The sequence below is a fragment of the Schistocerca americana genome, chromosome 1, assembly GCF_021461395.2.
Source record: "Schistocerca americana isolate TAMUIC-IGC-003095 chromosome 1, iqSchAmer2.1, whole genome shotgun sequence".
Taxonomy (NCBI): Eukaryota; Metazoa; Arthropoda; class Insecta; order Orthoptera; family Acrididae; genus Schistocerca; species Schistocerca americana.
In genome coordinates, this window is record NC_060119.1 from 183,265,522 (window position 1) to 183,281,033 (window position 15,512).

Consider the following 15,512-nt stretch of genomic DNA (forward strand, 5'->3'; position numbering starts at 1 on the left):
ATCATATGGCAAAATATTCTCCTCTTTGTGTGCTATCAATTCCCAAAATCTTGTTTTAATATCTCAAACTGTTTAGGTGATGTGAGCGATTTGTGAATATTTCATTCTGGCTTTTTCGCTGGTGTGCAGAAGTTTATATGTATTTCATTTTCTTGAGATTGGACACTGGGTGCATAGGGTAATGTCCTTCCAAGTTTAAAAAAAAAATTGTTCAATATGTTATCTACATTCTACATGCAGCAAAATATGGTCTAACATGCACAAAACGCAAATTCACAGCAACTCCTTTGTTTCACTGCAAACTTAGTATTTCTCACAGTAGTTTAACTAATATTGAAAGATCGCAAAACTGACGTCATTAACGAAATCACAGGAAGTTCATCGTGAAGCTGACAAATTATGCTGTAAGATGTGTGAGAATCAAGAGTTTATTATTGAATAGTTTCTTTAAAATCATTTGAGAAACATTGCAGCTCAGCCAGCTTGTGTGACTTTCTGTTCCCACAGTCAAGTGAAGCTGCCAGGTTCAGTGCCGAGTAGGCTTGGTATTATAGTCACCTGCTGATATGTTCAGCACATGCTGGCAACTATGCTTCCCTCCAATCACTCTGTACAGAACTGTTGCAAGTTCCAACTAATTTTAAATGCAATATACAAACAAATAATTGTGGTTCACTTTTAACACTCACCTGGAAAATGAAATTGTTGTTTAGAAGCAGCATGAGGGGTATGGGCTGTCATGGCAAGTGCCGGACTTGATGGCGTTGAGCTGTTACAAGAAGATGTGTTTGAACTTGAGTCAGGACCCTGTAACAGCAGCACACTTCTTTCAGCCTTCTTAAAATTTTATAATGTAAGTGTACACAAATTTGTTTTTCTGATTTTGCTGTATCATTATGAGTAAATATCTTAATATAACGGCAACAACTATTCTTATAAACGTTTGGTGCATATGTCAAACGGTTATTTCTACTGTTGCCATTTTTAGCCAGGTTTTCTGTATTATTATGACCAGAATTTCAGTTACAGTATTTTTCACAGAAATCAAGTAGGTAGAAGATGCAATACAAAATATGAGTTAATTGCTGCTCACCGGAAATGCTTGAACATTAACAGAAGGCTGCGGATGTGAACGTTTACGGTCTCTCCATCCAAACGACGTCAACAGCACCGATGGGTGATGACTTGGAGAAGACTGACTTGGTCGCCCGGAGCTTGGAGACTGGTTAGATGTGAATACTGTATGACAACACACAAATTTTAACAGTTAGAACCTCACAGCTATCAGTTTATATTGTCCTGCCAAAAAAAAAAAAAAAGAAATGGATTGTTTGCATTAATAAGAGGCTAATTGTCATAGTGTATAAGTGGACTGTTGATCAACCATTAACTGTGTCCTTGTGCAGTGATCTGTTTCAGATGAATCAGTCAACTTTGTGGCACTGGATGAGCACTTTTCTACAGACTTTTTCCCTGCACTTTTTCACATATGCTTGGTAAACAACATGCAGAAACATATTCAGCAGAGGAAGGAAACAACACTATCATGTTGAAATAAAAGAACTCTTTTGTTTTACATTCCTTTTTTGAAAGTTCCGTAATTCCAATGGTATCTAATACGAGATTTTGCTTCATACATTAAATCTCACAAAATTTATTAGCACATCTGGTTACTAGGAGGTCACACTTGTCCAATATATGTTCACAATATTTTGCATTTACAAATGAAGCCATAATTAAGAAAATTTAGGTTAGCATTGTTATCTTTCAGTACTTTATATAATACGATGTATATTCTACGCAAAAGTCTTTTGTATTGTATACACCAGTTTCAGCATAAAATAACCAAGGTTTTGTGGATAGTTACTCATAAAAATGTTAAACGTTTAATCATTAATTTAATAAATTTGCACTGTAGTTTTGTTGACTCGATTGTTAAAAAACATATAAATAGGAGGAGCACAAGGCTCAAGAATGGACAACTGCAGACAGTTTTGAGACACAACCACTGTGCCGCACATCTGTGCAATAATCTAATTGTTTTAGTACACTATTGTGACTATGTAGCCTGTTATGTCGAATGGGCTCCCACTAAGAAGAAATGGTACAGCTCGTCATAAATAAACCACTATAAAATGACTTGGTACCTGAATTATTTCATGGAATTCACGTAACTTGATCCAGTTAGCAGATGAAATGGACCGAGTCAATGACTACAGCAGCAGCAGGAAGCAGATTACTCTGAGTTACACCGAACTAAGGTATGTATAAGAAATCAACTGAACTATATGTGTGTCACTGCAGAACTAATTACTAAAGTGTAATGTTTTTGAAACTGTTCTAGCAGTAAACATTTGCATTTGTCTCAAAGTAATTCTCTGAATGATGGAGGCCAATGTGATCAGTAAGAAACACCCCCATGACCACACGTTTCTTGATGTCTATGGAACACAAGAATAACAACAAATTTTTGATTTTTTTTGTTTAAATCAAATAATCTCTTTTCGATGTTGAAAACTTTAGCCCCAGCAAAATTTCACTGTCTTCCCCTCGTAACAGTGTTGTTACAATGTGTAGAGACTCAAATGGGCCCTACTTTAAGCTGACCGCCAATAAACAGATACATTTAGTAAGCATATTTGCAGCATCAGCTCCAATTCTTGTGTCTCACATCTCGTAAATGATGTTTTGTGACAGAACACAAGAACACAGATGCACAAAATTACTTGTTGAGTGCAGCTCAGTTGACTGATTTTCTTGAAATTTTACATTTTGCTGAAGATAAAGGTCAAAGGTGGGAAAAAGATCACACTCAAATCTCATGCAAACATTTTCTATGAGAACAGCCTAATTTCTTTTGTGAAACATTAGTTTAGTAAATCATTCCTTTTCACACAATTTGTCTTATTCTTGACACACTATATGAGTGTGATTTGGTAAGTCAGGTGAAAAATGCATGAAAAAACGACTGTTTCGTAAACAACTCACCTTACTTCTTGACGTCTCCTTTGAGAGATATACAGGGTGATTCAAAAAGAATACCACAACTTTAAAAATGTGTATTTCATGAAAGAAACATAATATAACCTTCTGTTATACATCATTACAAAGAGTATTTAAAAAGGTTTTTTTCACTCAAAAACAAGTTCAGAGATGTTCAATATGGCCCCCTCCAGACACTCGAGCAATATCAACCCGATACTCCAACTCGTTCCACACTCTCTGTAGCATATCAGGCGTAACAGTTTGGATAGCTGCTGTTATTTCTCGTTTCAAATCATCAATGGTGGCTGGGAGAGGTGGCCGAAACACCATATCCTTAACATACCCCCATAAGAAAAAATCGCAGGGGGTAAGATCAGGGCTTCTCGGAGGCCAGTGATGAAGTGCTCTGTCACGGGCTGCCTGGCGGTCGATCCATCGCCTCGGGTAGTTGACGTTCAGGTAGTTACGGACAGATAAGTGCCGATGTGGTGGCGCTCCATCCTGCTGAAATATGAATTGTTGTGCTTCTTGTTCGAGCTGAGGGAACAGCCAATTCTCTAACATCTCCAGATACTGTAGTCCAGTTACAGTAGCACCTTCGAAGAAAAAGGGACCAAAAACTTTATTGGCTGAAATGGCACAGAAAACGTTCACCTTAGGAGAGTCACGTTCATACTGAGTTGTTTCCCGCGGATTCTCAGTGCCCCATATACAGACATTGTGACGGCTGACTTTCCCGTTAGTGTGGAAAGTTGCTTCATCACTAAACACAATCTTTGAAACGAAAGATTCATCTGTTTCCATTTGAGCAAGGATAAAATCACAGAAATCGATTCTTTTAATCTTATCAGCTGCAGACAGTGCTTGAACCAATTTCAGACGATAAGGTTTCATAACTAACCTTTTTCGTAGGACTCTCCATACAGTTGATTGTGGAATTTGCAGCTCTCTGCTAGCTCTGCGAGTCGATTTTCCTGGGCTGCGAACAAATGCTTGCTGGATGCGTGCTACATTTTCATCACTCGTTCTCGGCCGTCCAGAACTTTTCCCTTTGCACAAACACCCATTCTCTGTAAACTGTTTATACCAATGTTTAATACACCACCTATCAGGAGGTTCAACACCATACTTCGTTCGAAATGCACGCTGAACAACTGTCGTCGATTCACTTCTGCCGTACTCAGTAACACAAAAAGCTTTCTGTTGAGCGGTCGACATCTTAGCATCAACTGACGCTGACGCCTAGTCAACAGCGCCTCAAGCGAACAAATGTACAACTAAATGAAACTTTATAGCTCCCTTAATTCGCCGACAGATAGTGCTTAGCTCTGCCTTTTGTCGTTTCAGAGTTTTAAATTCCTAAAGTTGTGGTATTCTTTTTGAATCACCCTGTACACTGGGTCCAATGATCCTCCAGCTTTTTCATCCCCTTGGGAAAATAGGTTCTGTCACACTCTGCAAAATACTCACTGACAGCAACTGCCAATTCCTCATTTGATGAATATATTTCTTCTCAACAAGCTGAAGTTTCAATTTAGGGAACAGGAGAAAGTCACTTGTGGCTAAGTCTGGTGAATAGGATGGATGAGGAACCAATACAAAGTCCAATTCATGCACTTTTGCCACTGTTATCACTGATGTGTGGGATGGTTCATAATCCTGGTGAAAGAACAGTTTTTTTGCATGGCAACCTTGGTCTTCTTCAGCAAACAGAAGTTTCAAACGATCCAACAATGAAGCATGAAAGGTTCCAGTTATGGATCCAGCTTTTTCCAAGTAATCTGTGGGAATTATTCCTTGGGAATCCTGAAAAACAGTGGCCACCACCTTATCTGCTGACAAAATGGTCTCTCTCTTTTTCAGTGCACTTTCACCAGCCTCTGTCCATCCCGTTTTCACTCTGGCATGTAATGATGGGTCTAGGTTTCATCAACAGTCACAAATTGGCAAAAAAGTCTCGCAGACAGCGACTAAACACCACCAGACATTGTGCTGAAATGTTGTACCAGATGCGCTTTCGGTCGACTGTGAGCTATCACGGCACCTACCTCGCACATAGCTTCTTCATGGCCAATTCTCTGTGCAGGGCATTATGCACTTGCCCAGTTGAGACACCTACAGTGCCAGCAATCTCATGAATTTTCATTCCGCAGTCTTGTATTACCAGATCTTGTCAGTGGTTTCATTTGTGGTAACCTCAATAGGAAGGCCAGAGCGTGTTTCATCTTAGGTCCTTGTCCACCCAATCTTAGGTGCTTGTCCAACCACGTTTAACCCCTTTAATCCAAAAGTAAATGGTCTTCAGGGATGACCCAGCGCCCGTGTGAACTTAATCCAATTCTGTTTTGATGTGTGCGGTACGATCCCTTCAAATCAAAGTGTTCAATAACAACACAAAACTATGTTTTCCTCATTTTCAATCTTAGATGACATGCTGACCAATTCAGAAGGCTGTCAACAATGAACTGTACCCTGTACATTGTTGAAATCCTTTATACAATCCTTGGAATAATCAAGCTTACTAACCGTCAAGGCACAACTAAAGTGTTCCATTCTTTCATGGAAATTTACCAGGTTTATCAAACCACTTTCGTAGATCAAATGAAAACAAACCAAACCACAATTCAATGTTCAACAGATTCCCTTCACACCAAATTTACCACAGTGTCAGTCCTTGCAAACAAAAGAACATGTCTCCACACAAGAAGCTAAGCATTTAGTGCCTACCTGCATCTGGCTGCAACTGCCGACGAAATTCATCAAGGAATTCCCTAGGTAAGCCACAACTTGGGGGCACTTTGCTTTCACATTCCCTGTGACATTTATATTTGCACTCCTTGCATTTCAGACCTGTAACAAAATGAATTTTCATGTAACAATGTAAGCAACAGAAATCAGACTAAATGGTATTTTGTTTCAATGTCCTGTCAAACTATTCTTTAAATGAGTTTGTTTGCGAGGCCATCCTCGACAGCGAGAGCAGAAATATTTGTTTTGTAAGTAAAAACCGCCTTTTCTTGCTGAACAGTATTTTATTTCTCCCAGGTGTGTTTTGCATTTTTCACTTTAAGGCATCATCAGTTCATGCTAACATTTCATAAACAAAGCTTTAATGTGATCTCCAGCATGTGACCAGATGAGAGGAAACGCAGATGCCAACGAAAAATGCTTTAACTTCTGATGAAAATGAGAACTTGACTGCATTATAATTATGAATTGCACGAATCAAAACCAATTATGAAATGCAGTCCACATTCTCAACTAACTTTAGGCTTTTGCATCTTAGGTGACAGAAGGATCTCCTGACTGAATAAGGCTGAGACAGGACTGATCATGGATTTTGAAACCAGCATTCCGTCATTCACCTTGAGCAATTAAGAGAAACTATGGCAAACCTAAATTTAGAAGGCTACATGAATTTGAACTCCTCACTACCTGAATGGGAAATCAGCACCTTAACCAATGAACATTTCACCTGATAAAAACGAGAAACCTTCATCCCCTTCACAAGGCTAGTTGCTTTACTTAGAGCTGTGTAGTAACAGAATACATTAACATCCCTCTAAGCCATGTTCATAGTATTCATTTTGCAAGGATGATAACTTATTTTTCTGGACCAAGACCTGACCCAAAATAAATTATTCATAAAATCTATTCAAGAAATCCCTCAGAAAACCATGAAAATTGAGCAAGTGTTTCCTACTCCAACTGTTTCAGAAATTTCATAAAATTTTCTGTATTAATTCAAAATGACATATCTACCTTCATAGTGTAAGAGCAAGTGCTTTGGGTTCACAATAGATTTCATTACTGTAAGTGAGATTGCTAGTGTTGCTTTCTGTGAAATGAAATTTGCTATTGTTGGCCCATGTTTCAACAGCGACTTCATTTGACTGGAAGAAATCAATCTGGCTCCTAGTCTTTTCCTCTGCTTAGCCATGCAAATAGATCCTTGTTTACCACTTTGTTTTATCTACAGCAATATTATTATTCTTGCATGCTCAATTTGAGCATCTTATGGACCATATAAACAAGTACTTCTGATTTAACACTTACCGTGCAGCTGCCGTAATATTACGTCGCGGGCGGAAACGAAGAAAATGCGGCCGCCGTAATATTACGTCCCGCCGCATTCCGCATTGTTTTAGTGTTTCAAACTCATTGTTAGTGTTCCCGCTACAACCTGTAGATCCTGTAATGCTTGTAGTTAATCATATTAGCGCTAGATCGCAGCACCTAGTGAAGTACTAGGATATATCGGTATATATTTCCGAACGAATTCACGTGTGTTTTCACGCGTATGTAACATGTTCTGTGGTGCCCTGTCGTTTGTTTACCGTTGATTTTGGCGCCAATATTTAGCTTGTTTATCTTCTTTTTACTCTCAATGGCGAGTGATGAGGATGCAAAACTTCGAAAAATGATTGAAGAAGTACTTGCTGAACTTACTGATGATGATTTTTCGGATTTCGATAGTGACAGTGACTACGAAATGCCGGAAATTCACGATAGTCCAGGTAAGTCTAACATCTTATTAAATCGATGCAGAACAAGACAGTTCATGTTGCGATTTGTTCTGTTACGTTCTGTATTATTTCAGACACAGATTTGTCGTCAGATGAAGGTGTAGACCTTTTTGATCAGTGTCTTTCATATGGAGCACTTGATCACAAAACAGTGAAGTGGTGGAGAAAGCTTGCCTTCCACTGTATAATTATGGCAGTTTCCAATGGTTGTATTTTGCACAATTGCGTCAATGAGAAGAAACTGAGCACTCCTAAGTTTATACAGGAGGTCTGCACTGCGTTAGTGTTACAGAGAGGAGAGAGAATTAAGGATTCTCATAGATCTGCAACGATTGCTCGATTGTCGCAGAAACATTTTTTCGAACCATGTGGAAACGGCAGAAGGGAAGAAGAAAGCACAAAGACGTTGTGAAGTGCGTAGTGGAAAACAAAAGAACATTACTGGGAAAGCTGGGAGGAAAGATACTTCTTATGAGTGCAGTGAGTGTAATGTAGGTTTGTGTGTCACCCCGTGCTTCAAGCTTTATCACACTGTGGTTCACTATGCAAAATAACTTATGTGTATGTAGCTATGCTTTATGTGCAAATGGTATAACAAATGTCTTTTCAGTGTCAAATGATCACATTCCAAAATTTATTTCTTCTTTAAATTGAATAAAGTAGTAAAAACAAATTTTTGCCAAAAATTTACTTTCACAAAATCGAGGAGAAATCCGCATCACTTCTTGGAAACAGTATATGCCCCATACACATGATTGTTAACCCATGTGAAGTTGAAACCTTAAAGTTTTAAACCATACCTGTAGTTTTTATGTATCATTAACTAAACGTCCTTTACAGCTATTTGAAGTCTGTTGAAAATAGAAAAAAATCAGCCAGCACACAGGGAGTGGCATGCAGTTAAGGGCTTAGCATGGTAAGTGTTAAAAACTTGTTTGTCCCATAATTTTTCACTCCATCAGAATGCTGCTGTTTCCAAAATTCTATCCACTTTGTTCTGGTTTTCTGTTTTGGTTCTCTGGAAACGGGACTCTAAAGCCTTCTTTCAAAATGTGTCTTTGTATTTATTGCCATCATCATCATCATCATCATCATCATCATCATCATCATCGCCTATATCTATCTATTTCAATTATAATGCTACAAACAGATCCCTCTCATCTTGGGGTCTGAGCGACTTGCCCCTCCTTTTCAGACTTCCCCAACTTATACCTCTCTCCTCCCCCAAGAATGGAATTAACAGTTCTGAAAGCTGGGATAGTATCTTCTCTTTTACTTTTACCTGTGCCACTGGCAGCACTAAACATTTCATCTCATGAAATTGAGCACTGGGTAGTACTTCTGTTTCGTAAGTGAGTGACTCATGGGAACGCAATGGTAAGTGCTACCTGTGAGCGGCAGAATATAATACACCAGGAAACATTCTCATTCACTCAACAGATGTCAGGATAATGCTTCATGGCAAATGCCAGTGGCTGTCTGTCACAGAAACATAACCAGAAACGACAGATAAAATGACTGCCCATAAGAGTTACCCACATACTCCTTCCAAGATTATAGTCACATTTGTCAAGTTACAAGAAAATCAAGATGTTCTTAGTGATCCTGGTACATTCCCCATGACTCAGATGTGTGTAAATTTGCAGATCTATTGTACTTCCTACGTTTTACAAAAATAATGGTAAGTGCATGTACATATTATATTTCTGATATATGATGTTATTACTGAATGGCGGCTGTTGAAGGTTTGATGGTGTGCATATGCACATTTCTCCATTGGCAATACTATAAAAGAATAGATCGTTACTCGCCATATTGCGCGCGCGCGCACACACTCACACGATTATTGTGTTTGACTGTTGAGGCCAAACTGGCCTAGGCAGACAGAGACAGTCGTGTGTGTGTGTGTGTGTGTGTGTGTGTGTGTGTGTGTGTGTGTGTGTAAAATTCAGAAGGAGGTCTTTTTGACGGAAAGTTTACTTGTTTGACATTCTTTCTGTTAGGCATCTTTGCGACTCAACATCTCCGCTATATGGTGAATACAAAGCTATCCTTTTCATAATACTGTCATCATTTCAGACTGGATTTTCCTTATTTCTTCATTCATATTCATACAAGTAATAATAACAACAATAGTAATGATGATGATAATAATATCAGTAATCAAAAACACCATAAAAGTAAAGACTATCATCACAATTTCTGACAACTGCTGTGGCCAAAATAAGAACTGGAACAACATTCTATTCTGGCAGTATTATTTTCATGTATGGGCCTAACAGGACCAGGCCTGCCTTTGTGTCCAAATTTCTTTCATCCTTTCAGAATGGAGTCTCTCTTTCATCAGACCACAGTATTCCAATCGGTTTTCTAATTTCCCTCTGACCAACTTTCCAATCAAATATCTTTTGTCTGAATTTTTTTTCTATCTGCAACATCTGTCTGGCCATTTTAAGATCCTCCTTAATTGCAGCAATCCATTTACTTGGCTCAGTTTTGGCCTTACTTCAGTTTTCGTAAAATTCTACTGTTTGTTTTGTCAGCTTAGTGGAGGCCAATCTTTTCATATGCCCACAAAATTTAATTCTTTGTTTTATCATGTCACCACGTCTGTTTGTATATTATTCTATTTTCTTATTACTTCTCAGCCTACAAGTTTCTCCGTAAGCAATTTTGTGGTCTAATATTTTCCTAATAATCTTTCTTTCTTTCGAATTTCTTCAATATCCCTCTTTCTATTTAAAATTGAAGTTTCTGCTCCATAAAGGCAGTCAGGGTTGACTACAGAGCTGGAATGCACAAGTTTACTGAATTTAGATAGTGATTTTTTATTAAATATATTTTATGTTACTCCAGGGTGTATACACGGACAAGGAAAATAAAATTCCTGGATTTCTCCCAGATATCCCGGTTAAAAATACACTTTCTCCTGGGTGGAAACATAGTTTTTCCCTGTTAACTGACAGTATATTCTCTCTGAGAACTGTGTAACTTATCAAGCCTTTGAATGGTTATGGTTTTATACACGGGTGTAGAATTTCCCAGCACTTTAGAAAACGAAACACAGGAGAAAAAAAACACCTTTTGGAAAGATGTATGATGTGTAGCAACATGTACGCTGCATATTTTCGTATTACAAAAGTATAAATTCGGATTCCACCAAAGACCGCATGTTACTTTCCGAAGCATTGAAATCGAGATTGTGATGCGTATTAGTAAGCCAGTCATAGCTCACATGTCACGTGATGTCGCCTGCCGATGACAGCAGATATTCCGAGCTTCGGATACATGGTGTAGTCATCCAATAGCAACATCACTGTTAAGTAGCGCGAACACACGAATAGGAAAAGTGTTGTTGTTGTTGTTGTTGTTGTTGTTGTTGTGGTCTTCAGTCCTGAGACTGGTTTGATGCAGCTCTCCATGCTACTCTATCCTGTGCAAGCTTTTTCATCTCCCAGTACCTATTGCAACCTACATCCTTCTGAATCTGCTTAGTGTATTCATCTCTTGGTCTCCTTCTACGATTTTTACCCTCCACGCTGCCCTCCAATACTAAATTGATGATCCCTTGATGCCTCAGAACATGTCCTACCAACCGATCCCTTCTTCTGGTCAAGTTGTGCCACAAACTTCTCTTCTCCCCAATCCTATTCAATACTTCCTCATTAGTTACGTGATCTACCCATCTAATCTTCAGCATTCTTCTGTAGCACCACATTTCTAAAGCTTCTATTCTCTTCTTGTCCAAACTATTTATCGTCCATGATTCACTTCCATACATGGCTACACTCCATACGAATACTTTCAGAAATGACTTCCTGACACTTAAATCAATACTGGATGTTAACAAATTTCTCTTCTTCAGAAACGCTTTCCTTGCCATTGCCAGTCTACATTTTATATCCTCTCTACTTCGACCATCATCAGTTATTTTGCTCCCCAAATAGCAAAACCCCTTTACTACTTTAAGTGCCTCATTTCCTAATCTAATTCCCTCAGCATCATCACCCGACTTAATTAGACTACATTCCATTATCCTTGTTTTGCTTTTGTTGATGTTCATCTTATATCCTCCTTTCAAGACACTGTCCATTCCATTCAACTGCTCTTCCAAGTCCTTTGCTGTCTCTGACAGAATTACAATGTCATCGGCGAACCTCAAAGTTTTTATTTCTTCTCCATGAATTTTAATACCTACTCCCAATTTTTCTTTTGTTTCCTTTACTGCTTGTTCAATATACAGATTGAATAACATCGGGGAGAGGCTACAACCCTGTCTCACTCCTTTCCCAACCACTGCTTCCATTTCATGCCCCTCGACTCTTATAACTGCCATCTGGTTTCTGTACAAATTGTAAATAGCCTTTCGCTCCCTGTAATTTACCCCTGCCACCTTTAGAATTTGAAAGAGAGTATTCCAGTCAACATTGTCAAAATCTTTCTCTAAGTCTACAAATGCTAGAAACGTAGGTTTGCCTTTCCTTAATCTTTCTTCTAAGATAAGTCGTAAGGTCAGTATTGCCTCACGTGTTCCAGTGTTTCTACGGAATCCAAACTGATCTTCCCCGAGGTTGGCTTCTACTAGTTTTTCCATTCGTCTGTAAAGAATTCGTGTTAGTATTTTGCAGCTGTGACTTATTAAACTGACAGTTCGGTAATTTTCACATCTGTCAACACCTGCTTTCTTCGGGATTGGAATTATTATATTCTTCTTGAAATCTGAGGGTATTTCGCCTGTCTCATACATCTTGCTCACCAGATGGTAGAGTTTTGTCAGGACTGGCTCTCGCAAGGCCGTCAGTAGTTCCAATGGAATGTTGTCTACTCCGGGGGCCTTGTTTCGACTAAGGTCTTTCAGTGCTCTGTCAAACTCTTCACGCAGTATCTTATCTCCCATTTCATCTTCATCTACATCCTCTTCCATTTCCATAATATTGTCCTCAAGTACATCGCCCTTGTATAGACCCTCTATATACTCCTTCCACCTTTCTGCTTTCCCTTCTTTGCTTAGAACTGGGTTTCCATCTGAGCTCTTGATATTCATACAAGTCGTTCTCTTATCTCCAAAGGTCTCTTTAATTTTCCTGTAGGCAGTATCTATCTTACCCCTAGTGAGATAGGCCTCTACATCCTTACATTTGTCCTCTAGCCATCCCTGCTTAGCCATTTTGCACTTCCTGTCGATCTCATTTTTGAGACGTTTGTATTCCTTTTTGCCTGCTTCATTTACTGCATTTTTATATTTTCTCTTTTCATCAATTAAATTCAATATTTCTTCTGTTACCCAAGGATTTCTTCTAGCCCTCGTCTTTTTACCTACTTGATCCTCTGCTGCCTTCGCCACTTCATCCCTCAAAGTTACCCATTCTTCTTCTACTGTATTTCTTTCCCCCATTCCTGTCAATTGTACCCTTATGCTCTCCCTGAAACTCTGTACAACCTCTGGTTCTTTCAGTTTATCCAGGTCCCATTTCCTTAAATTCCCACCTTTTTGCAGTTTCTACAGTTTTAATCTACAGGTCATAAACAATAGATTGTGGTCAGAGTCCACATCTGCCCCTGGAAATGTCTTGATACCGTTTAGTATCTCCAGGGTTCTTCCATGTATACAACCTTCTTTCATGATTCTTAAACCAAGTGTTAATTATGATTATGTTGTGCTCTGTGCAAAATTCTACCAGGCGGCTTCCTCTTTCATTTCTTAGCCCCAATCCATATTCACCTACTATGTTTCCTTCTCTCCCTTTTCCTACACTCGAATTCCAGTCACCCATGACTATTAAATTTTCGTCTCCCTTCACAAACTGAATAATTTCTTTTATTTCATCATACATTTCTTCAATTTCTTCGTCATCTGCAGAGCTAGTTGGCATATAAACTTGTACTACTGTAGTAGGTGTGAGCTTCGTATCTATCTTGGCCACAATAATGCGTTCACTATGCTGTTTGTAGTAGCTTACCCGCATTCCTATTTTCCTATTCATTATTAAACCTACTCCTGCATTACCCCTATTTGATTTTGTGTTTATAACCCTGTAGTCACCTGACCAGAAGTCTTGTTCCTCCTGCCACCGAACTTCACTAATTCCCACTATATCCAACTTTAACGTATCCATTTCCCTTTTTAAATTTTCTAACCTACTTGCCTGATTAAGGGATCTGACATTCCACACTCCGATCCGTAGAACGCCAGTTTTCTTTCTCCTGATAACGACATCCTCTTGAGTAGTCCCCGCCCGGAGATCCGAATGGGGGACTATTTTACCTCCGGAATATTTTACCCAAGAGGACGCCATCATCATTTAATCATACAGTAAAGCTGCATGCCCTCGGGAAAAATTACGGCTGTAGTTTCCCCTTGCTTTCAGCCGTTCGCAGTACCAGCACAGCAAGGCCGTTTTGGTTATTGTTACAAGGCCAGATCAGTCAATCATCCAGACTGTTGCCCTTGCAACTACTGAAAAGGCTGCTGCCCCTCTTCAGGAACCACACGTTTGTCTGGCCTCTCAACAGATACCCCTCCGTTGTGGTTGCACCTACGGTACGGCTATCTGTATCGCTGAGGCACGCAAGCCTCCCCACCAACGGCAAGGTCCATGGTTCATGGGGGGATAGGGAAAGTAATGGTTTAAATTAATATATATAATGTTGCTACAAGAAAAGCAAAGCTTCCACATATAATATTGGTCTCTAAGGCCAATACGCTGCAAGAGAAGCTTAGCTTTGACATATAATGTTGGTCTTTTATGTGCGTATTACATTTTAAGATATATCACACAAATGTGCCAGTAAATTTTTTAACAATGACATAAATGTGTGATCTTCTGGTCTCTGAATTCTTCTAAATGGCTATCATCAGAGAGCTGATTTTTAAATGAGTCTCAGATTCCCAGTGAAGTATGCTTCGACCTGATATTAAGCTTTCCAATGCGGTTTTCGGGATGTAAATTTCCTTGAGTACCAGTACTTTATTATCTCATGTTTGGTTCTTTGTTATGGTATAATGCCATAATGCTAGAAGATGAAAACATACACTTGAAATGCACCGAAGAGTTGAAACTAGCCAATAGGTTGGAATTAAACACTTCGTTTCAAATTTATTGACTGCCTCAGCGGAAAAGATTAATAAAAGAAAATTTCTTCAACAAATCGATAAAAATAACTTCATTATTCTGCATGGCAATTAATGCTTGACTGTCAGAAAGGTGGAAATAAAATAAAATCAAACTAATAACGTATTTTAGCCTTTCGTAATTATGTGAATGTATTTTAATTCACAAGATAGCTCCCGGCCACAGAAATCAATTTTGTTTTCATTTGATGTGAGTGCAGTAGACAAAGAGGAAACAGCAAAATCACTGAATGTAAACACGGGTCACTTGGAGACTACCTGCTTCCCTATTATAACTCAGACTGCTCTGCACATCAGCCCTATATCTACGATATTTCCGAAATGGGGCAATAGTAGATAGTGGCGTCCCTCGAGCATTTGATGCAGGACGTCAAAATGTTTTTTAAAAATTGAATTTTCAAAAATATGTTCATTTTGTAGCACACATCTTTCTGATGAGTCTGATACATAAAAAATATGTGTCCGAGGAATTGTAAGATATGTTATTTGATGTGTGCCAAAGTGCAGTGCCACACCTCTTCACACAGCATTCTTCTATCGCACGTCACTGTATTCTGGTCAGTGGAATTGAAACGTGTATATTTTGTAATGGATGCCCTCAAACTACCTTCAGGACAGTGGAAATTAAAATGTCCTATAGTGCCTCTCCTGCTTCCAGTTGGCCGGTGAAAAAATCCTTTTTTCTACATGAAAAATCGAAATGTCATTGTCTAATACTGAAAAAGCTGTTAATACAAATAGGACCTGTGGTTTCTCAACCTGATTACGTGTATTTTGTCACTGTCTGCTAGATAAAACAAAATAGGCCTTTCTAATACTGCAGCAATTGTAACACAAGCCAAATAAACGAGACTGTTCCTGATCACAAA

The 15,512-nt window shown here is 38.8% G+C and overlaps 1 protein-coding gene across 1 annotated transcript in view; it reads right to left on the reverse strand.

Moving 5' to 3' along the window:
• The window catches only part of LOC124624822 (kinase suppressor of Ras 2), a 173,689-nt gene that overhangs the window by 102,858 nt on the left and 55,319 nt on the right, over positions 1-15,512 (reverse strand). The window contains exons 8-10 of the mRNA XM_047149163.1: positions 5,713-5,835; positions 1,094-1,239; positions 690-807 (exon numbers count right to left, since the gene is read on the reverse strand). Of these exons, the coding sequence (XP_047005119.1) occupies positions 690-807; positions 1,094-1,239; positions 5,713-5,835 (387 nt within the window). The remainder of the gene's footprint in view (positions 1-689; positions 808-1,093; positions 1,240-5,712; positions 5,836-15,512) is intronic.